The 24,298-nt window shown below is 43.5% G+C and overlaps 1 protein-coding gene across 1 annotated transcript; it reads right to left on the bottom strand.

The window, feature by feature from the left end:
• Positions 1–1,937: 1,937 nt before the first annotated feature.
• On the bottom strand, positions 1,938–23,893 carry LOC133466339 (uncharacterized). Its single transcript, XM_061749927.1, has 16 exons — positions 23,654–23,893; positions 18,629–18,697; positions 14,950–14,997; positions 13,797–14,090; positions 12,407–12,748; positions 12,002–12,319; positions 11,531–11,915; positions 9,552–9,568; positions 8,883–9,245; positions 8,475–8,771; positions 8,079–8,390; positions 7,721–8,005; positions 7,294–7,620; positions 6,877–7,194; positions 2,312–2,599; positions 1,938–2,211 (listed from the first exon to the last, which is right to left on the bottom strand). Exons 1-16 carry the CDS (start codon positions 23,874–23,876, stop codon positions 2,006–2,008), a joined length of 4,092 nt encoding a protein of 1,363 aa, XP_061605911.1. The 5' UTR covers positions 23,877–23,893; the 3' UTR covers positions 1,938–2,005.
• Between the last annotated feature and the right edge of the window lie 405 nt (positions 23,894–24,298).

Genomic DNA, 24,298 nt, shown 5'->3' with positions numbered 1-24,298 from the left:
CCACTTTTCAAACAGTGTGGTAAACATGTCCCTGTCCCAGCTTTTTGGGTGTTGTCACCATTAAATAAACAATGAAGTTTTGCTATTGAACACTAAATAAAACATATTACGTTTGAAGTATATTTGAGATGGGTTTGCCAAATTGCCAAATCAATAACATTTTGATACATTTCAGCATGCACCCTAAGACCACAGCACGGCCCCACTAAAATTCCGAGTGTGTGTGTGTGTGTGTTTGCGTGCTTGTGTGTGTGTGTATGTGTGTGTGTACACAAGAGGTCATCAACCTTTTTGGAACTGAGTGCTGCTTTTTGGGTACTGCTTAATGCAATGGGCTACCAAACTGATAAATCTCCGAAGTAACAAATTTGCACAAATTACTTTTATTTTATTATTCATAATTAATGATATTTACCTTATCCACGGATCGTGATAATGATGTCTCACAATTATTGTGGTCAAAGATAAATATATGCAAAAAATTTATTTCTATAAATCTCAGCAAGTGTTTACATTTTTATATGATCACTTCCACAACATCCCTAGAAAATCACAATGTCCCACTAGCTAATTTTAGAACAGGAATGTGGGCTACTCATGCCATCCTTTGTGGATAGCTGGTCACCATGGGGACTGGTGACCGCTTATGTACACTGTGTACAGTATAATCGAAAAGTTTTCCAAACCTTTTCAGCGCAAGACCTTCTCTGTGTTTCAAACGGTTTTATTATTTATGTATTTATTTTCAGAATTACAGCTATGCCAGGTGCCCCAAAACACCTGTCTTATTGATATTGGTTCAAAACAAACTTTGACTTGCATATGCCACGTTGACATAAGGCGATAAACCAGAGCCCTTAATGTTGGTCACTGTACACTTTGCGAAACCTTTCTCAGTTGGACATTTTACATTAGTCTCCATAGAGAAACATTGTGTGAGTGTCTTGTTTTTTTCCGTTTCTATCTTGACACAGTAAGATGGACAATCAAGATATATTTATTTTTTAATCCCTTGTTCTGAGTATGGGACAATATAGTGGTCATAGACAGTGATCCAGTCACAGGCACCCTGGTAGGCCTGATGCCATGCTTCCCAACTGCCGGCCCCTTGGCAGTTAGGTTGGCATCCGTGTGCTACGTCCACATCCCAGCAACAGCGTCACCGATTTGGGCTGGCTCTTTCAAGTCCCCAGCCAATCACACACAGAAAGAGCCTAATAATTCCAGAGGTAGCCAATAGTGGTCCTGGGTGCACTGAGTGTCATCCCTCCCTGATAGAAATTCCTTAAACCCACCGTATACACAAAACACAGACAGTGTATACAGAGTAGGAGTGTGCACATACTTGTGTTTACATACTTGCGTGTTGGAAAGAAGGGATGAAAGCAATCTTTTTACTTTCTGTTGTATGTTTCCATACTCCTGAGGACGTTATTTTCTATTTTGCGTCTCCAGTCCTTTCTGTCTCATAAAGCTTTAAAATGCTGCAGTTCGGGCTTTGGCCTCCTCTAGTGGTCAATGGGAACAACTGTGGGTGCGGTTTCTGTTAAATTGCTGTGTTAGTTTGCCGTTATTGATTATATCAAAAACAACAAATACAACATTTTAACATTATTTTGTCATCACCCCTGGCTTATTTAAACCAAAAGAATATATTAAGCTCACTTTTTTTGTATTCATTCATTTTTTTTGTACTGCTGTATGTGTTCTGGGGTACAGTGGGGCCTGATGCCTAACCCAGTAGACATAAAGTGAAAGGCCTTTTTTTTTGTAGGTGTAAATCAGCGAGACAAACCTCAGTATGGCAAATCTTTTTAAGAACAACAATTGATACAGTAATAGAACACAGATATTTAATTGGTCAGCGTTCAGGAAATGATCCACCTTAGAAGAAGTCAATAGCATCAGTTCTGTTGTCACAATTATTTAGTCTAAAGGAGGAAAGAAGGATGGGAAGAAAGTCAGTATTTGTTTAATATACAAATTAGCTAAGTGTATCATGAGATCATATATCAAAATCTGTATGATTTAGTATAGAAAAAGGACACCTGCTGTGTCTCACCTTAACCAAGGTGGCCAAGACGCCATAAATGATGGAGGTGAGAAAAAGCACAAGAAATGTGGCAGACATATACCAGCTTTCCACATTGATATCTTGATTAACAACTGCATGAGCAATGTCATCCAATACATTGCAATCTGGCAAAATCACTGAAATAATTGAAAAAAAAATGTCGTTATTGCATTGCTTTATAACTAAAATTGTGCTGTGCTTAATGTGCAGGACAGTAATGAATCATCTAATTAGTACCTGGATTTGTTACGTTCAAGGTCAGCGTGAGGGTTGTATGCATCACCCTGCAGGTATGGACTGCCCCAGGTAACAGGTCGATTTGGGACATGCGAAGGTGGCTCTGGATGCTGAACTTTCCATCGGGGCCTCTGCTTGGTTGACTGGTGTTGAAGTACGACAGCTCATTGGCGTCATCAAGAAACCAGGAGACGTTAATGGACGCAGGACTGAAGCCAAACACCAGGCACACAAGTTCACCTGAACCCCGGAGCAAGATGGCTGAAGGCTGGCTCGGAGTCACTGTGGCTGGGGAATGGAGACAGTCATTGTCATGAGAGAACAAAAAGAACATTTTGATTCAATACTGTAAAATGGGGGGGGGGGGGGGGGGGGGGAATGATGGTAAAGTGGTACCGTGACTCTGTGACCAAGCCCATAACTTAAATTACTCATGCAGCAAATTTTCCCTTTTGAAATTAATTAAAATGCCATTCACCCTTCCATCCCCCCAAAACACCATTATTTTTTGTGACTTGTTTTTACTGTATTGTCCATCCATCCATCCATTCTCTACCGCTTATCCGGGTCGGGTCGCGGGGCAGTAGCTTCAGCAGGGACGCCCAGACTTCCCTCTCCCCAGCCACTTCATCCAGCTCTTCCGGGGGGATCCCGAGGCGTTCCCAGGCCAGCCGAAGGATGTAGTCTCTCCAGCGTGTCCTGGGTCGTCCCCGGGGTCTCCTCCCGGTGGGACATGTCCGGAACACCTCACCAGGGAGGCGTCCGGGAGGCATCCGAATCAGATGCCCCAGCCACCTCATCTGGCTCCTCTCAATGCGGAGGAGCAGCGGCTCTACTCTGAGATCCTCCCGGATGACCGAGCTTCTCACCCTATCTCTAAGGGAGAGCCCGGACACCCTGCGGAGGAAACTCATTTCGGCCGCTTGTATCCGGAATCTTGTTCTTTCGGTCACGACCCACAGCTCATGACCATAGGTGAGGGTAGGAACGAAGATCGACCGGTAAATTGAGAGCTTCGCCTTTCGGCTTAGCTCTTTCTTTACCACAACGGACCGATACAAAGTCCGCATCACTGCAGACGCTGCACCGATCCGCCTGTCGATCTCCCGTTCCATTCTTCCCTCACTCGTGAACAAGACCCCAAGATACTTGAATTCCTCCACTTGGGGCAGGATCTCATCCCCAACCTGGAGAAGGCATGCCACCCTTTTCCGACTGAGGACCATGGTCTCAGATTTGGAGGTGCTGATTCTCATCCCAGCCACTTCACACTCGGCTGCGAACTGCTCCAATGAGAGTTGGAGGTCACGGCTTGATGAAGCCAACAGAACCACATCATCTGCAAAAAGCAGAGATGCAATACTGAGGCCACCAAACCGGACCCCCTCTACGCCTCGGCTGCGCCTAGAAATTCTGTCCATAAAAGTTATGAACAGAATCGGCGACAAAGGGCAGCCTTGGCAGAGTCCAACCCTCACCGGGAACGAGTCCGACTTACTGCCGGATATGCGGACCAAACTCTGACTCCGGTCGTACAGGGACCGAACAGCCCGTATCAGGGGGTTCGGTACCCCATACTCCCGAAGCACTCTCCACAGGACTTCCCGAGGGACACGGTCGAACGCCTTCTCCAAGTCCACAAAACACATGTAGACTGGTTGGGCGAACTCCCATGCACCCTCGAGGACCCTGCCGAGGGTGTAGAGCTGGTCCACTGTTCCACGGCCAGGACGAAAACCACACTGCTCCTCCTGAATCTGAGATTCGACTTCCCGACGGACCCTCCTCTCCAGCACCCCTGAATAGACCTTACCAGGGAGGCTGAGCAGTGTGATCCCCCTGTAGTTGGAACACACCCTCCGGTCCCCCTTCTTAAAAAGGGGGACCACCACCCCAGTCTGCCAATCCAGAGGCACTGTCCCCGATGTCCACGCGATGTTGCAGAGGCGTGTCAACCAGGACAGCCCCACAACATCCAGAGCCTTTAGGAACTCCGGGCGAATCTCATCCACCCCCGGGGCCCTGCCACCGAGGAGCTTTTTAACTACCTCGGTGACCTCAAACCCAGAGATAGGAGAGCCCGCCTCAGAGAACCCACACTCTGCTTCCCCATGGGAAGGCGTGTCGGTGGAATTGAGGAGGTCTTTGAAGTATTCTCCCCACCGACTCACAACGTCCCGAGTCGAGGTTAGCAGCGCCCCATCCCCACTATACACAGTGTTGGTGGTGCACTGCTTTCCTCTCCTGAGACGTCGGATGGTGGACCAGAATTTCCTCGAAGCCGTCCGGAAGTCTTTCTCCATGGCCTCACCGAACTCCTCCCATGCCCGGGTTTTTGCTTCAGCGACCACCAGAGCTGCATTCCGCTTGGCCAGCCGGTCCCACAGGCCAAAAAGGCCCGATAGGACTCCTTCTTCAGCTTGACGGCATCCCTCACCGTTGGTGTCCACCAACGGGTTCGGGGATTGCCGCCACGACAGGCACCGACCACCTTACGGCCACAGCTCCGGTCGGCCGCCTCAGCAATGGAGGCGCGGAACATGGTCCACTCGGACTCGATGTCCCCCGCCTCCCCCGGAACATGAGCAAAATTCTGTCGGAGGTGGGAGTTGAAACTCCTTCTGACAGGGGATTCTGCCAGATGTTCCCAGCAGACCCTCACAATACGTTTGGGCCTGCCACATCGGACCGGCATCTTCCCCCACCATCGGAGCCAACTCACCACCAGGTGGTGATCAGTTGACAGCTCCGCCCCTCTCTTCACCCGAGTGTCCAAGACATGCGGCCGCAAGTCCGATGACACGACCACAAAGTCGATCATCGAACTGCGACCTAGGGTGTCCTGGTGCCAAGTGCACGTGTGGACACCCTTATGCTTGAACATGGTGTTCGTTATGGACAATCCGTGACGAGCACAGAAGTCCAATAACAGAACACCGCTCGGGTTCTGATCGGGGGGGCCGTTCCTCCCAATCGCGCCCTTCCAGGTCTCATTGTCATTGCCCACGTGAGCATTGAAGTCCCCCAACAGAACAATGGAGTCCCCAGCGGGAGCGCTCTCCAGCACCCCCTCCAAGGACTCCAAAAAGCGTGGGTACTCTGAACTGCTGTTTGGTGCATAGGCACAAACAACAGTCAGGACCCGTCCCCCCACCCGAAGGCGGAGGGAGGCTACCCTCTCGTCCACCGGGGTGAACCCCAACGTTCCTCCCAATCGCGCCCTTCCAGGTGTCATTGTCATTGCCCACGTGAGCATTGAAGTCCCCCAACAGAACAATGGAGTCCCCAGCGGGAGCGCTCTCCAGCACCCCCTCCAAGGACTCCAAAAAGCGTGGGTACTCTGAACTGCTGTTTGGTGCATAGGCACAAACAACAGTCAGGACCCGTCCCCCCACCCGAAGGCGGAGGGAGGCTACCCTCTCGTCCACCGGGGTGAACCCCAACGTACAGGCGCCGAGCCGGGGGGCAATAAGTATACCCACACCTGCTCGGCACCTCTCACCATGGGCAACTCCAGAGTGGAAGAGAGTCCAACCCCTCTCGAGAGGACTGGTACCAGAGCCCAAGGGGTGTGTGGAGGCGAGTCCGACTATATCTCGTCGGAACTTCTCGACCTCACACACCAGCTCGGGCTCCTTCCCTGCCAGAGAGGTGACATTCCACGTCCCTAGAGCCAGCTTCTGTAGCCGGGGATCGGATCGCCAAGGTCCCCGCCTTCGGCCACCGCCCAGCTCACACTGCACCCGACCCCTATGGCCCCTCCCACAGGTGGTGAGCCCATGGGAAGGGGGACCCACGTTACCCTTTCGGGCTGTGCCCGGCCGGGCCCCATGGGTGCAGGCCCGGCCACCAGGCGCTCGCCTTCGAGCCCCACCACCAGGTTACTGTATTGTATAAAACAATAATAAAAGAGCGCATAAATAAATAAACTGGTTCATAAAGTCTAATTACTATATGTTGAGAAAAGCAGAAAGTCAGCAACAGTGTGCGCGTGTTGCACTATTCGTGCTTATTTGAGCTCTCTAATCTTATTCTGTATTTCTGGTAATTTACCGGTTACTTTCCACTGTAGTGCCGTTTACTGTTGACTACTGTTAAAGAAAATGAGTAAAGAATTCATTCTTTCTTCCATCGCTACTATACTTTTTTACAGAATCGCTGCTAGCTCCAAAGTCGCTAGAAGCTAGTTACTGAAGTAGCTAGCGTGTTCGACAACTTGACTTAGCTAGCGCAAGCCATCGCGCATAATTACTCATGCTGGATTGCTAGCGCCACCACTACCGCAAATAGCGCTTGGTCACTAAATTCAACGCTGCTGGCTCTGATAGTATAGAACTGAACTGAACTGCAGCAACAACTTCTAGAAATCAATGTTTTCACTTCACTCAAGTGGCGGCGTATCACGAACTTGCTTGTTTTTAAAATTGTGACTCACAAGCACAAAATTGATCAAGAGACTGCTGGCAACTAAAAAAAAACAACTTGGAAAACGGAGCTTCACTCATAAGTCAAGGTACAAATGTACAATGTTATCAGATTTGATAAAGGGTTATATCTAAACTCACCAAACACATCCTCAATTGTGCTTCTAACAGGTGTTTCAGATGACTCATGTTTGACAGAACAAGAATAGCTGGAACCCCGGTCCTCACTTTTGGACACGCTCAGTCTGCTGCTCATTGAAAAAGTGCTGCTACTGCTGTATTTCCATGAAGGGCTGTTGGTATAGGAAACTGATGGCAGTCTTTGGCCATCTTTCTCCCAGTATACTATTTTGTTATCTGGGAAAAATCCAGAAACCAGGCAAGTAAGCGTGAGGTCATCGGAGGTTGACAGCTCAGAGACGGTTGGCGGTATTATGCGCACTGTTGGTGGATACAAGTCTGGGGGAACACAAACACAGATATAGTCAATGTTGATACTATGATGGCTATTAAATTATGCTGTTAAGACTGCAAATGCATAAAACAATAATACAATACCTCTGCTTTTGCTTATGTGGCCCTCATAGCCCTGGTTGGAACACATGTGTTTTCCCTCACAAGAAACTTGTTTATATGCATTCCAGTCGCTCGCTAACACATTGAGGAAGCTGCGCAAGGACTCTGTCCCATTGCTGTGACTGATCGGCTTCTCTGTGTGTGAATTCTGGGAATAATTCTTCCCATCTACTTTCCAGGAGATGGAGAAATCATCAAGATGAGCGCCGACCAAAAGACAAGTGACGGTCACTTGATCCCTCTGCTGTGACTCTGTGAGTGGCGGTCCTTGAATATAAACTCCAACTATTTGAGATGATGATGTGGTTACTGTAAAAATTCATTGAATAGCGATTAATATTTTTACATACAATATTGTTTTTTCTGTGTAGGATGGATGGATGGAAAAAAATCTTATGTGATACTTTACCTGAGCAGAAGTTGATGTTTTTTCTGACATATTTATTCAGCCACCTGTCAGACACTTTACAAGTGAATAGCTTGCCAGTTTGCCACTCTTCTTGGTCTACGTCTAATTGACTGGCCACAGCCACACGTCCATCCGCACTCATGCTGATGTTGGTCATTAATGGAGGTCTTTGCTGAGACCCGATGAGCCATGTAATTTTAGGGTTAACCCCCCATCCGGAACAAAGGAGTCTCTGATGTCCTGACTCCTCACTGGGGGCCAGAAAGAGCTCCACTGATGGCTCCACTGATCAAAGATGACAGATTGATAAGGTATAACATTTCAACATGAAAGCAGCGCTAAAGAATTAGCCTCTCACCAAAAATGCTGTCAATAGGGCTTGAGTGGAAGATGCTAGAGAAGCCTTGGGTCACTTTGCAGGTGAAACGTGTGTCATTCTTCATGAATGACTTTGGCAAACTGAAGTGTGGACTGATGGAATGTGGGCCTGGGCCTTTAGGCAGTTCAACAAAGTGTTTGTCCAAAATATCTACACCATTGGCCTGAAGGGTGACGTAGAGGTCGACGGCATCGAGTTGTGTGACATCGCATTCAAACACAGCTCTTTCTATCTTCTGCAAATCGGCAAAAGATCGCCTGATCTCCACTGTTGGAGCGTTGACTGCAGACCCTGGATGACAGGATAACAAGGGAGGCTTCAGTCCGGCAGGTCCTCTACTCTCAAAACCATATTGATTTTGCTAATGCCTCCTACCTGACACGTGTATGGTCTCCTCAATGTCTGAGAAGCACCGATGCGCCACTTTACATTTCACACTCTTCATTTGTTTCCACAGATTTGCAGATACCGTCAGATGACTAATGATGTGAGATGTGTTGGTGTACTGGCTCACTTGGTTATAAGGGTCTGCTTGGCTCTCCACCAGCCATGTAACAACGGCATTAAATGCAGTGCGTACCAAACATTTTGCTGTCACTTCAGATGTTCCCATCATGACGGCCTTGAAGCTGGGGAGCTCCATATAAATGGAAGGAGGGTCGTCTGCCTGTGCTGCCAGACGACATAGCATGTTCATTGCTACAACATTACCGTACTGCATTCATGATAAAATGTATTTATAAATGTATTGATGAGAGACTACAGTGATACACACATACGTACTTTCACAAATGCTTGTGGACTTTTTCACTTCTACGTTGTTGTGAATGGACCTGCATGTAAAATTTGAGCCCTTTGTCCAGTCAATCACGTTTGGCTCAATCTCACTGATTAGAGTGAAGGTTTTGTCTTCTTTCACCACACTCTGAAGTTTCCTGGTGGAGGTCCGCACGGCATCTACCTTTTGGTTGTCCTGTAGCCACTCAAAACTCAGCGTGGCAGGAGAGAAGCCACTTATGATGCACAAAAGTTTGACAGCTGAGACACCAAATTTATCCTCCCACAGTGGATACAATGTCATGTCTGGAGACACAGAACTCTCTGCTGCAACTGAAAATACAACATATGTTTGTTTTTTAATATTTACTTCTCAGTCCATGTGGAATTTGTGCATTTCCACAATAATAGCAAATTAGTCATACATACCTTCAGGTTGTTGCCTCAACTGTAAATGTCTTTGGTTTTAGGCCAGATGGCAGAATTTTACTTTGACAGTGTCTGGTGTCTAACAGTCAGGTGGAAATAGGATTGGCTTGAGTGAGCAGAGTCATCAGCACAAGCAGCAGGTGAAAGCATTAATAAAAAAAAAAAATGCACACACACACAAGCATACTGAAAAAAGCACCAAACACAGAAGTGAAACGCAGCTAGGAGGAACTGTGAGTGACAGACAGCAGGTGTGAGGAGGGCTGGCGACACGGACACAGTTGTGACAAACACATTTAAATACTTCACATGTTATTCAAATCACAAGACTTTTTAACTTGAATGCACGTGCTGATATGATGTGAACATTTTACAAACAGCCATTAAGAGAACAACGTGCATGAGGAACATTCCAGTTGACATCATTTGGATATTTATTTTAAAAAAATAATAATGTAAATCTCTGGTGAATAAAAACCCATTACTTACATGGGACATACAGTGTGCATTTAGGAGACAATTTTTACAGACATAGATATATAATAGCTGGTTTGTTTTATCATTTGACCTGAAAAGAAAAGGAAGAAAATTAATATCTATCCTCATAATAATAATAATAATAATAATAATAATAATAATAATTAAATAACAAAAAGGAGACCAAGATAAATCATTTTCAACACTTTTTCCACCATTAAATAACTTAACATGAATTTGAAAGCGACTGGTTCATTTTCAACACAGCAACATCCTCAGTAAGAGGGTGTGCACACTTGTGCAAAAGCATTATCTCAGTTGTTTATGTATATATATATATATATATTTATATATATATATATAATAGGGGTGTAACAATTTGTTTTAGCACTGATTCTTTTTAGCAACTATTTGATATATATCACGATTCGTGGATGCTGATTCAATGTATATGTAAATATTCATCCATCCATTTTCTGTACCGCTTCTCCTCACTAGGGTCACGGGCGTGATGGAGCCTATCCCAGCTATCTTGGGGCGAGAGGCGGGGTACACCCTGAATTGGTCGGCAGCCAATCGCAGGGCACGTATAAACAAACAACCATTCGCACTCACATGCACACCTACGGGCAATTTATAGTCTTCAGTTAACCTACCAAGCATGTTTTTGGGATGTGGGAGGAAAATGGAGTTCCCGGAGAAAACCCACGCAGACACGGGGAGAACTCCACACAGGCAGGACAGGGATTTGAACCCTGGTCCACAGAACTGTGAGGCAGATGTGCTAACCAGTTGTCAACCGTGCCGGATAGATAGATAGATAGATAGATAGATAGATAGATAGATAGATAGATAGATAGATAGATAGATATAATTGTTATTTTGTTATTATTATTATTATTATTCCAGTGTTACGGTATCATATTACCTTGAAAACAGTTGTTCCAATGCTGAAAAGCAATGTGATGAGGAAGAGAATAATGAAGGTGAGCGCTGTATTTCCCATGTTATCTTGCTCTGCATCAACAGCATTGTTCCATTGGTGGTTTGTCTCCACCAGGAAGTCTAGTGGATGTATATTAGTACATCAGTTAAAGCTTGAAATAAAATATATGTACTGTTTTAAACAATAGCTCATTGAACAACCATCAGTCAGTTGTTCCTTGACAACATGTTTCATTACCTCGTAAATCTTTTTTACTTTAACAAAATCAACTGCGACAGTTGTTTGTTAAAAGGCATAGCCTTCCATAAAATGCAGATTTTGTCACTTAAAATAATGCTAAAGACTGGGGAACCTGAACTGCTTTTGAAAGACTCCATTATTTGTGTGGCATGTGTGACTTTCAATTATTATGATTTTTTAATTATATATACTCTAGACAGTATATTAGACAAAATAGACCACCAGACAGTGTTCAACCTTAAAAGATAATCTCTCTTTAGTTTGGGCGCAAGACCCAGGAGAGGACAAAGACGTGCAAAAAGACAAGTGACACAAATATTGTTAATGTACCATCTGTTCTCTATATGTGTGTTACATTAGCAATACTCCAAGTTACATTCAACAATAAATATATGCTAAAAATAAAGACAACATGGACAGCCTGCGACATACAACAGTTGCAAAGTAATTTTTTTATTTGAATTTTTTTATTCTGCATTTAAAGACACACAATGTTGATGAACAAGCAGCAAACATTAAAGAGCAAAACAGGAGAAGACAGAGTGACACAGAAGACGTCTACTGAGTCTTGCACAATTCAGGTTCGTTCATGCCGAAATTGGCCGGGTATGTATTGGCAGATGTGTATGTAATGGACCTGGCAATGACACCGGAGGTGCTGGCCAGAGATTCGTGGTAAAGGATACAGCTATAGACCACGTCATATCTTTGCCACTGCTCAAGGCTGAGCGTTAACTGGCTGTAGACTGAATATGAACCTTGGTTTTCTAGAGGTATGGCGGTACTATGAATGTAGGTGGAGTTTACGGGCTCATCATCGACAAGCCAAGACACTAGAACCTCATGAGGGAAGAAGTCTTTTGCAAAGCAAGTCAGGGTAACCGTATCTGTTTTACTATGTTCCACTGGAGGCATCATAAAAAGTGAAGGACGCTGTGGTGGTTTACCTGCAAGAATGACAAAACAACGTGAAAACTCATAGTGTGATAAAGGACACACACAAACCTTTGGTTGAGAATTATAAATTTCTTACCAATATTTCTTTCGTAGGATTTCTTTACTGTGCCCCCAGTACCTTGACGCAGCACAACACAGTTGCGCTTTATCCCCTTTCTCCATTCATCATACGTGATGTCAAGCAGAGTGTGAAATGTGCCTGTTTTGGCTGATGGGAGCGATATTAAGGTACCAGCCATATCCTTCCCATCCCCGTTTTCCCATGAAATACTCCGCACAGATGGCTTGCTGACTTTCACTTCACATGTTACAGTTCCTTTTTTGCGCATAAACATATCCTCCATTGTGGGGCCCGTGATCTTTATGCTTACATCTGCTTCAGAGAATCCGTCACCTGTTGAATTCACAAATATATTACATTTTTTGAAGCCCGCTACATTGAAGGTGCTGCATTTGAAAGAAAAAGCAGAAATGCACTCACAAGATGAATCAGATGCAGGTTTGTGGGTCACAGATGAGTTCACAAAAATAGCTCCGTGTGAACCTCTCCCTTTAAACTCGCACATTATGGTTGTGTCAGGTGACCACTGATTGGACTTAAGCATGAGCAAGCTCGCTGCGCTGTAAAGTGTTATTCCCCTTGTACCACGTCTGGCTTCAGAATGAGTCTTGATTTCGTCTATTCTGTCGGAGATCTCCACTCCGTTTTTCAGCCATTTGAACTCATAAACATTTGGGGAAAAATCTTTGGCAAAGCAGGCCAAGGAGGCCTCATCTTGCCCATCTGAAGAGGCCAACACTTTAAGAGTTGGCAACATGTAGTCTGAAAAACAAACATATTGACAAATATATGTTTGCGCGAGACAAGACTACACATATATGCACAAGCAGACATGATAGTGAGCTGAGACAAGACTCCACATACAGTATATGCACAAGCAGACATGATAGTGAGCAATAATTCTTATTTGGCTGTTTTACAAATGCTTTACTACTCCTGCAGTGGGGAAATTATTCATTAACTTATAAATGTGCATGTGAATCAAAAACTAAGATCTCCACTGAAATGTATCTACTACAATCCTTGTGTGCTTTTGCATATACAGTAAAGCATTTCCACTGAGGCAAGCAAGCACAGATGAAACCCAAATTAAAGTTAGTCACACTCTGATGCCGATCAAGTGAGATGCAAAAAGCAAGAACATATTGCAATGATTATTTTTTTCTGACAGATGCGCCAGAGTCAGCAGCTGCAACAAGGAGAATTCTGCCATTCCATTCCACCTCACTGTTTTGTTTGCTAGAAGCGACACTGATGGAATCTATTTGAAAAACAATCTGGAAATGCTTTTTAATTGAGTGACAATTTCTGTTAGGTGTCATCTAACATGCAATTTATATTTTTGTTTTTTTCTTCTTAATCAGTAGGTCAAGACAAATATATGTATTCTCATTAAATATTTTATGGCAGTTATCAGCTGACTTGTTCTAATGAATCGACATAAATAACCATAACAACCTTTGCTTTTGTAGCTTTATTTGCAATGTAAAATTATGTTTTGAAAAAATTATCATCACAGCATTAAATTTTAATGTTGTGATGATTATTTTTTGTATTTTCTTTCTCGCCAATTTAATAATCGTAATAAAAAGAACAGCAGTACTAAAATTGCCATGGCAATTAATCTTTACTGAACTTATTTTGCACTACAAGTGATGAGTAGTATTTGTATAAACTTTTACAAATGCCATATACATTTATCATACATATCAAGACATGATGTTATGAGACATCTATTCATAACCAACTCTAAATACTCTGTATAAGAATCTCTGTTAAAAAAAAATATATTATTTTTTTAAAGTATTACCTTCTTTATTGGCGAACACAGCTTCAACATCTTCGGTTGAATGTTTGGCAACACATCGGAATTTTGCCCTATTATCCCAGTCCGCTCTCCTCACTTGGATTTCACTGACTCCAGTATAGAGGTTGTTCTTCTCTACTGAAGGATACTGAATAAAGTCAGTCAAGGCAGTCCCATCTTTGCTCCAGGTAAAGGTCAGTGGAGCTGGTGTGAAGCCAGTGGCGAGACAGCCAAGACTGAGCGTGGCTCCAGATCCACATTGCATCAGAGGAAAGACGGTCGGTCTGATCGGTGTAGCTAGCAAAAGAAAATAAATTGTGTTGTTAAATTTGCCAAAATGTGTTACTGAAGTGAAATGGTTGTGGCAGAGGGGAGAAAGATTTTTTGACACGGTTATATTTTATAAATCAATGAAATCAAAACCATAATATTACAGAGTAAATTACACTCCGAACATTTTTAGCGTCAAATTTCATTCATTGCTTTAGCATTTTTAAATTTCATTCACAAGACAAATAAATAAATATACCAACAAATACAAATATTTTGTATAAGACTGAACAAAGGTTGGAAAACATCTATTAACTGACATTTTACTCACAATACAATAAAAACAATTTGTTAGAAAAAAAATTACTATGAGACAATTTTTGAGTCCCGACTAAACACTCACCATTGTATTTCCACACAACTCAAGTACACTTTTTAACAGTAAACCAGTCTAACCTCACACTTAATTAATTCATTTGGAAAACTAACACATTTTACTAGCTTCAATTACAGCACAGCAGTTTGGAAATTAATAGATAAAAATGCCACTAAAGCTTATATCTGTTGTATGAGAAATCTGTGCAAATAAATAGTCATACTATTAATAATTGATAAACAATTGATAGGCTTGAAAATCCCACTTTCCAACAGTAGGGACTACTTGATATTACTCACCTGTCAGTAATACTTAAAATGTTAATAAAATGGCACAAAAAAACAACTTCTAAAATTTCCAATTAGTACTTACCATGTTTTACTGCGACATATGTTCCATTTCTCCATCAAAGGGACAGAATTGCATCAACACAATGACATTCTAACACAAAATCCTATTTAGTCGGTGTTTTCTAAATAATTTTCCAGTCAGAAAACAATTATTACTTACCAGATGTAACTGTGACTTGGGTTCCTTTTCCCCAGTAGTCAAACGCATCACATTGACTGAATGCAAGTGCAATGTAATACAAAAACCTTTCACGAGCCACTTTTTCAGACACAAAACATAATTATTACTTACCAGATGTAACTGTGACTTGGGTTCCTTTTCCCCAGTAATCGAAGTAGGTACACAGCGACATAATGTAATCTGTTTACAATGCAAATACCATTAAATTAAAAAAAAAAAAAAAAAAAAAAATGATACAGGGAAACTAGTTCCTCAAATAACTATTTCTCAGTCACCTCCCTTGAGATGTTGATTTCCTGTCCTCTGGACTGTGTGTAATCCAACAGTGAGAGAAAATTTATTTTTTCTGCCACTTGCACCCCGCTGTTAACCCACCCTTGAACAAGTAATTATTCAATAATTGTTCCCCAGGTTCAGTATGGGGAAAAGTGACTGAATGAATGGGTCGTTAACCAAGAATTGTGAACCCAAACTGATATCTCCTTGCTTTGTGGCATAATTCAGAGTGTCAAAACTGAATTGTTGACTCATTTTGACCTCAAAATTGAAACTCTTTGCTGCTCTCAGACTTCTCCACGGCACCGGTCATCAAACCTATCCTCCCTTATTAGCTGAAAATTTTGACTTTTTGTGCACGGTGAGCGACTGGTTAGAGCGTCTGCCTCACAGTTCTGAGGTCCGGGGTTCAATCCCCGACCCCGCCTGTGTGGAGTTTGCATGTTCTCCCCGTGCCTGCATGGGTTTTCTCCGGGTATTCCGGTTTCCTCCCACATCCCAAAAACATGCATGGTAGGTTAATTGAAGACTCTAAATTGCCCGTAGGTGTGAATGTGAGTGCGAATGGTTCTTTGTTTATTTGTGCCCTGCGATTGGCTGGCAACCAGTTCAGGTTGTTCCTGCCCGATGATAGCTGGGATTGGCTCTAGCACTCCCGCGACCCTTGTGAGGATAAGCGGCTCAGAAAATGAATGGATGGATGTGTTGACACCAAAGCCATGTCAAATATAAAAATATTGCTTTGGTGCCATCTTGAACAAAGTGAGGAGAGGAGTTTCATTCAGTCACATAGGCATTGTGGTATGCAATTACAAATCTTTATGAGTGGATGTCAACTACTTGTGGATTATTGCAATTTATGAAAGGGTTTGGGCCCTATCCCTGGGAATAGCGGGGGAACACTGTACATGGATCAAATCACACACAAACACACAATTAAGATTATTTTGCTCCCACCTGGCACAGTTCAGATACTGTATGTGTCATGGCAGAGTAAGGACAAAATATGCTCAAATATATTCTTTCCAATGTGGATAAAATTCAGAAACAGAATCCATTGGTGTCACAATTCCGCTCCTTTGGGCTCCATTGAGCACAGCACCTGTGCTCTCAGTGATTTTCCATTCACCTCTGCACTGCTGCACTCTGCCAGTCGGCCACGCCCACCTTATTAACCACTTTGCTCACCTGGGTGCACAGCTGCTTCTAATTAGCAATTAGCCACTATTTAACCCCCTGCTCACACCCTCTTTGCCAGGTTGTTCTTTCGTGCTCGTGTGAGGTTCTCTGACCTTCTTGCCTCGTTGGTTTCCTGATCAACTCAACCTTCTGTCCCTCACTACGAATTCTGCCTTGGCCCTTTCTGTTTGCCTGTCCCTCGTGATGGTGAGATGAAGCTTCACGAAGCATCATAACACTTCAGCCATTGGTTCGAGTAATGGATCATTTATTGATGCTTCATTGCACATTGCAAACCACCTGCTGGCCATGTGCATAATCACAGGCAGTTGTATTTTTACCATATACAGTGTGTGCTGCATGGGCTTAAGAGGGCAGAGGATTTTTGGATATTTGAAAACAGGTGCTTGTAGTATAATCTAAACCACAAGCTTGCTCAGTGTGATAGTGACTAAAAATATTACCATTTTATTACAGCTTTGTTTTTAATGTTTTAAATGTTATCTCGTGAAATGGCATGCTTAGAAAAAGTGCCTCGAAATAAAATCTATTGTATTATTCTCATACAACCAACCAAAATGTTTTACCACAGCATTGGAACAATTAAATGCCTGTCATCATAATTCAATTAAGTTCTATACCACTGTTAATTAGGCGGCACGGTGGACAACTGCTTAGAGCGTCAGCCTCACAGTTCTGAGGACCCGGGTTCAATCCCCGGCCCCGCCTGTGTGGAGTTTGCGTGTTCTCCCCGTGCCTGCGTGGGTTTTCTCCGGGGACTCCGGTTTCCTCCCACACCCAAAAAATATGCATTAATTGGAGACTCTAAATTGCCCGTAGGTGTGAATGTGAGTGCAGATGGTTGTTTGTTTATATGTGCCCTGCGATTGGCTGGCAACCAGTTCAGGGTGTACCCCGCCTCCTGCCCGATGACAGCTGGGATAGGCTCCAGCACGCCCGCGACCCTCATGAGGAGAAGCGGCTCAGAAAATGGATGGATGGATGGATGTTAATTACAATCACAATAATAGAAAATATTTTTAATCTCTCTTTTACATTGTCAACCATTATTGTGAATATTGTATTCATATTCTAAGCTTGAAAATATTTATGTGAAAAATATCAAGCGTGTGTGTATGTACCAGTCGCTTCTGGTTGTTACACAATCTAAATAGAGGTGCTGTGCTGTATCCAAATGGTAAACATGATTGATAATTTGCTTTATCCTGTTTTTTCCCCCCCTCTCTCAACATAATGCTTAGTTTAGATTCAGAATTACTTATCAGAATAAAAATAAATAAATAAATAAAAACCTCACCAAAACGTTCAGCCATTGTCAATGTCACAACCTGTCTCAACTCTTTCGCAGTACAAATGCAAAAGAGCAGTGTTAAGCATTAGCGGTCAAATAAAAGCATAAAAATATTAATGTTGATATTGTGTTCTTTTGCGTTTTCATTCTGTGACTTTAGTTTAACCATACAATGTAAAAAAAAAAAAAAAAAAAAAACACTGCACATCTAAGGAAATTGCACAATTTCACATTATTTTATAGGACTTGAGAAGTGTCCTTTTATTTCATGAGCTTACAGCACATTTCGGATGAAAGATGTTTTTATGGTTTCTGTTTCACATGAGCAGGTGGTGTCCCAGAGGTGCAACCGTAAGACATGTTTAGGTTAAAATGTCACATAAAACATTGCCTGAACAGTTAATACAACTTTTTATTTACTTATTTTTTTTACTACTTCTTTACTACTTCACTCTATTTGCTATGTACATTTGAGGGGGGGTTAGTACAACTTGGAGGTCAGCCAGCGTCATGTAAAGGATTGTGTTTTTCTTAGAAGGTTCCACTGTACAAGGTTTAAACAAATTGTCAAAATTCTAAAACGAGCATTTTTCAAGCATTTTTAAGATAAAACTTCTAGGTAATTGCAGCACTGTATAGATGTACACATTTACAACATGTATGTATGTGTATAAATTGTTTCAATTTAAGAGCTTACAAGCTGATGATCATCTTATTATGGGCCTCTGTGTAAATTATGCTATTTGTGTACAGTATGACAACAGTTAACCGGATATGAGAGAATATTGTTGTTTCAAGTATAAAAAAGTTACTCCTCGTGCTTGCAATTTGTAAATAAGCAGTGTATTGGAATGAGCATGGGTTTTTGCTATGGTGTGTGACACTGTGCCAAGTACCCATAGTATATCGTATACACAATGACACACGCCCTGTCAAAAACATCCCAGCTCAAGCATGTGACTGGTAGTTTTGAAAGACAAAGCTTTAGAATATCTGCAAACAACAACTTTTTGTTATTTGATTGAATGATTATTTGATCAAATTGATCATTATTCATGTATGCATGACTTAATATGTATGAATTATGATCCATTTATTTTTCTAATACATAATTGTATTTAAATTGATCAAATATGATATGCCTATAATAAAAAGAGCAAATGGTAGAGAAGTATTTCGGAGTGTTTTTTGTTTTTGTTTTTTAATGTCACTGTCATTTGAATTCTTTATAATATGGATGTGTGATTAAAAAAATAAATTCTTGCACTAGTAAGAAAACATCGTATTTACAAAAAAAAAGAGCTACAAATTCAAATGAAGTGGAAGTCAAATAGACTAAGAGGAATACAATGAAAGCTTCAACAACCATGTTCACTCTTATTGTGTCATGGGTGTGTGTTCCGGTTTTTGTCTTCCCCCCGTTTCATACACACCTGCTCCTGAGAGCATCTTCACCACCTGTGCCTCGTTCACCCTAATTACCCCTTGCATTTAACCTCGTGTCTCATTCTTTCTCGTCGCCAGTTCGTTGTTCCTTGTCGTCGCGTTCCAGCATTCCTTGTTTCCACGTCAAAGACTCACAGTAGACCCTGTTCCGATTATCGACCTGGCCTTTTTGCCTCATGTTTTTGGATACTGTTGCCTTTTTTGGATTGCCTGCCTGTGTACCGACCTCTGCCCGTATATTAAACCTCACTTTTTTTAAACTGTCCATTTGTTTTGGAGTCGTGCATTTTTGGGTCCTATCCTCTGTTCCGTTCATGACAGAACGAACTGGCCATAACATGGACCCAGCAGACTCAGACCCGGTGCGCAAAGCCCTTCAAGCGCACGGTCAATGCCTCTCGAAGCAGGATGAGCAGCTTGCTGCCCTCCACCTTCATCTAGAGGGACTGTCAAAGCATCAGGACAATATGATGACACAGGTGGCCTCGCAGTTTGAACTTCTTATGAAAATGATTCAAAAGAAGGAACCAGTTGCCACAACACCCGATACCGCCACGGTACCAACATTTCCATGTGAAGCAGTCACCATGCAGCCACCTGCCACCTCCGCTGCTGTATGCCCACAGCACTCTCGACCGGAGAGGTTCTCTGGAGATTCTGGGAACATTAAGCTGTTCATCACTCAGTGCGAACTCCACTTTGAGCTGCAGGCAGCAGCCCTCCCCACCGAGCGGGCAAAAATCGCTTTCGTTATTTTCCACCTGACTGGTCGAGCGCCGCTTGTCATTCGTGGGCTTTTTTCGTAAAGACTATGGAGCAAATTTTTCAGTTTTCCACAACAGATTGTGGGGCAGCTCGCTCCCTTGTCACCTTACAACAAGGCAAGCGCAGGGTGTCAGATTACGCGATTGAGTTTCACATTCTAGCAACTGAGAGTCAGTGGAATACTAGGGCACTACTAGATGCCTTTTTTCAAGGAGTATCCCCCACCATCAAGGATCATTTAGTCCCGCTAGACCTGCCGACCGACTTGGAGACTCTCATTGCTCTCGCCATAAGGTTCGACAAGAGGCTTTTGGATCGCGAGCTGGACGGAGTTCGGGGGAGGGCTGCGTCACCGCGCACTTGGAGGACGAGCCTCGGTGACCAGCCAAACCAAGGCAGATCCCTTGTTTCCAGTCTCAACCCACTGGCTAGCATCACCACGGATGAGCCCATGCAAATGGGCAGGTTCCGTCTCTCCCCTGTGGAACGTCAACGCCGGCTGAGGGAAGGGCGGTGCTTCTACTGCGGGCAGTTGGGTCATTCCGTGAGCAACTATCACGTCAAAGTTGCCGGTAGCAAGGGCACGGGAGAGGTGAGTCTGAATTTCATAAAGGAAGACCCTACACGGGTTCTTCCTAAAGTGACACTATGCTCTCCTGATCAAGAAATTCATACACCTGTATTAATTGACTCTGGTTCTGACGCAAACTTACTGAACTCCCTCCTCGTTAGACGTATGCACCTTAGAACCTTTCAAATAAAACGCCACCGCAAAACCTATGCTGCAGACGGCAGTTTTATGGGCAAGATCACTCACCGCACACTCACATTGACATTTCCTGATTCTCACTCGGAACGCATTAGTTTTCATGTTTTTGACGCCATGAATCATGACCTTATTTTAGGGAACCCATGGTTGAAATTACATAACCCCCACATTAACTGGTCCTCTGGGCAGGTTATGTCATGGGGCAGCAATTGCGCCCAGAACTGTTTCAAGCCGCCATGTGATGTTCAGGGCTATGTTTCTAATGACAATCCACAGACCCCATCTGGGGATCCTGATTTATCTCAAGTGCCCACCTGTTACCAGGATATTAAAGACGTTTTTTCCAAGTCCAAGTCCAAGGCCAAATCCCTTCCACGCTACAGACCTTATGACTGTGCTGTTGACTTGCTGCCTGGAACCACACCCCCACGAGGGAGGTTATTCTCTCTTTCAGGGCCGGAACACAAGGCTATGAAGGAGTATGTGAATGAATCCCTGGCAGCCGGGATTATTCGCCCATCTTCATCCCCTGCGGGAGCGGGATTTTTCTTTGTGGACAAGAAGGACAAGACTCTGCGACCCTGTATCGATTACCGGGGTCTCAACGACATAATGGTGAAAAACAGGTATCCTCTTCCTCTCATCTCCACCGCCTTAGAGTTCCTGGAGGGAGCCAAGATTTTCACCAAACTAGACTTAAGAAATGCATATCATTTAGTTAGGATAAGGGAGGGGGATAAATGGAAAACAGCATTCAACATACCAACGGGACATTACGAGTATTTGGTGATGCCTTTTGGACTAACTAACGCTCCAGCTGTGTTCCAGAACTTTGTCAATGATGTCCTGCGTGACATGTTGAATGTGTATGTTTTTGTATATTTAGACGTTATTTTGATATTCTCCCCGGATGAGGAGACTCACATCATTCATGTCCGCTCTGTGTTGCAGCAGTTAATGCAGAATGAACTATATGTCAAGGCTGAGAAATGTGAGTTTCATAAGGCGTCCGTTTCTTTTCTGGGGTTCGTGCTGGCTCCAGATGAAATCAAGATGGACCCTTGCAAAGTTGATGCCTTGACTAATTGGCCCACTCCCACGTCACGCAAAGACGTACAAAGGTTCTTGGGGTTTGCTAATTTCTACAGAAAGTTCATTAGAAATTTCAGCTCTATAGCCTCTCCTTTGCATGATCTTACCTCGCCACACAGACCTTTTGTATGGAACCCGCTTTGTCAGGCAGCTTTTCAGAAACTTAAATAGAGCTTTACCTCCGCTCCCATCCTTACTTTGCCAGATCTCAAACAGCAGTTTGTGGTAGAAGTCGATGCGTCTGATGCCGGAATAGGAGCAGTGCTCTACCAGAAATCTCTCAAGGATGGTAAATTACATCCTTGTGCTTTTCTCTCCAAAAAACTGACCCCAGCCGAGAGAAATTATGACATTGGTGACCGTGAACTGCTGGCAGTCAAGGTGGCTTTGGTGGAGTGGAGGCACTGGCTAGAGGGGGCACATACTCCATTTTTAGTATGGACAGATCACAAGAACCTGGAATATCTTAAATCTGCTGAGAGATTAAATGCGAGGCAAGCTACATGGGCTCTGTTTTTCACTCGATTCAATTTCACGTTATCCTTCTGACCTGGTTCTAAAAACCCAGATGCTTTATCACGCATTTTCTGAGCAGAGAATTCTTTGTCCGACCCTAAGACCATTTTGCCCAAGTCATGTTTTGTTTCTGCTTTTGTTTGGGACATTGAAACTGCAGTAAAGGAGGCTCTGGAGAACACTCTGAGCCCAGAAAATTGCCCTGAAAACAGGCTTTATGTGGTTCCGACCTTAAGGGGAAGAGTCATCCACTGGGCTCACACTAACCGGACTGTATGTCACCCAGGCATTGCCAAGACTCAATCTGTGGTTGAACAGCGCTTTTGGTGGCCCAATGTTAGAAGGGATGTTATCGATTACGTCAATGCTTGCCAGGTATGTGCTGCTAACAAGCCCTCTCATCAACGTCCTTCTGGGGAGTTGCGACCTCTGCCAATACCACAGCGTCTCCGTAGACTTTGTGACAGGATTACCGGCCTCGAAAGGAAATACCACAATTCTCACAGTTGTTGACAGGTTCTCTAAAATGGCTCACTTCATTGCACTCCCGAAACTCCCCTCAGCTAAAGATACTGCAGTTAATGATACGCCAGGTATTCAAGTTCCATGGTTTCCCCAAGAATGTGGTGTCTGATAGGGGTCCCCAATTCATTTCGCAATTTTGGAAAGAGTTTTGCAATCTCATAGGTGCTACCGTCAGTCTGTCATCTGGGGGGGGGTACTGTCATGGGTGTGTGTTCTGGTTTTTGTCTTCCCCCTGTTTCATACACACCTGCTCCTGAGAGCATCTTCACCACCTGTGCCTCGTTCACCCTAATTACCCCTTGCATTTAACCTCGTGTCTCATTCTTTCTCGTCGCCAGTTCGTTGTACCTTGTCGTCGCGTTCCAGCATTTCTAGTTTCCACGTCAAAGACTGACAGTAAGACTAGACCCTGTTCCGATTATCGACCTCGCCTTTTTGGCTCATGTTTTTGGATACTGTTGCCTTTTTTGGATTGCCTGCCTGTGTACCAACCTCTCTTTTGTGAAATTGTCCATTTGTTTTGGAGTCGTGCATTTCTGGGTCCTATCCTCCGTTCATGACATATTGACCTGAAGGCAGGCTTGGGTCATTTATTTTTTTTTTGGTTTTTTTTTTTTGTGTTGGTTAACTTTTCCTTGTACTATTTGTAAATGAAAAATAATGTGTAAGACATTTATAATACTATAACTTTATATATATTAATAATTGTTGAAGTTATTTGAAGTAGGAAATGTTTTTTGTATTTAAGCGTCGATGTACAGGAAGTATGGCAGAAAAGAAATGTCCTGTTGGTGGGAAATAACGGAATTGTTTTCGTGGCTCTTTTCTGTTGGTGTCTATCAGAGTGCTTCTGGCACAGTAATACACAGCTGTGTCCTCAGCCTTCAGACTGCCCATGTTGAGATAGAGCTGGCTGCTGGAGTCCTGTCTGGAGATGGTGAATCTACCCTGGACTGAAGGTGAGTAATATATTGAGCTACTCGAAGTGCTGATAGAAGCGAGCCATTCCAAGCCTTTACCAGGCATCTTTCTGATCCAGCTCCACCAAGAGCTAGAAAAAAATAATCCAGATGTTTTGCATGTCAGTGTGTGGGATTCTCCGGGTCTTTTAGTCGCTGGTTCAGACTGGTCGATGCTCCAGCCTTCAGCGGCCGTCAAAGCAAAAAGAGCAACCATCAAGAACGTTAGCATTCTGTCCGCCATCTTCGTATTCGTTTGAAGCAGGAATCACGAAGGCCTTCTGATGGGTAGTGCACTTGCTTGCGGGCATGGCAGCAGGTTTTATACCTCACTGGTGGGAAGTGTGTTTTGCATAGAGGGAAATGCAAGGTTAAAGGACCACTGGGATGGTCTTAAACTCATCGCACTAGTACATAAAAGTCCAGTTAAAATTTCCTAATAATTACATGACCAACAAAACTGGAGTATCATTATGATGCTTAATCAGG

This window comes from Phyllopteryx taeniolatus, chromosome 16 (genome assembly GCF_024500385.1).
Source record: "Phyllopteryx taeniolatus isolate TA_2022b chromosome 16, UOR_Ptae_1.2, whole genome shotgun sequence".
Lineage (NCBI taxonomy): Eukaryota > Metazoa > Chordata > Actinopteri > Syngnathiformes > Syngnathidae > Phyllopteryx > Phyllopteryx taeniolatus.
Note: the sequence above shows the minus strand (reverse complement) of the source record. Positions and strands in the feature narration are given on the sequence as shown.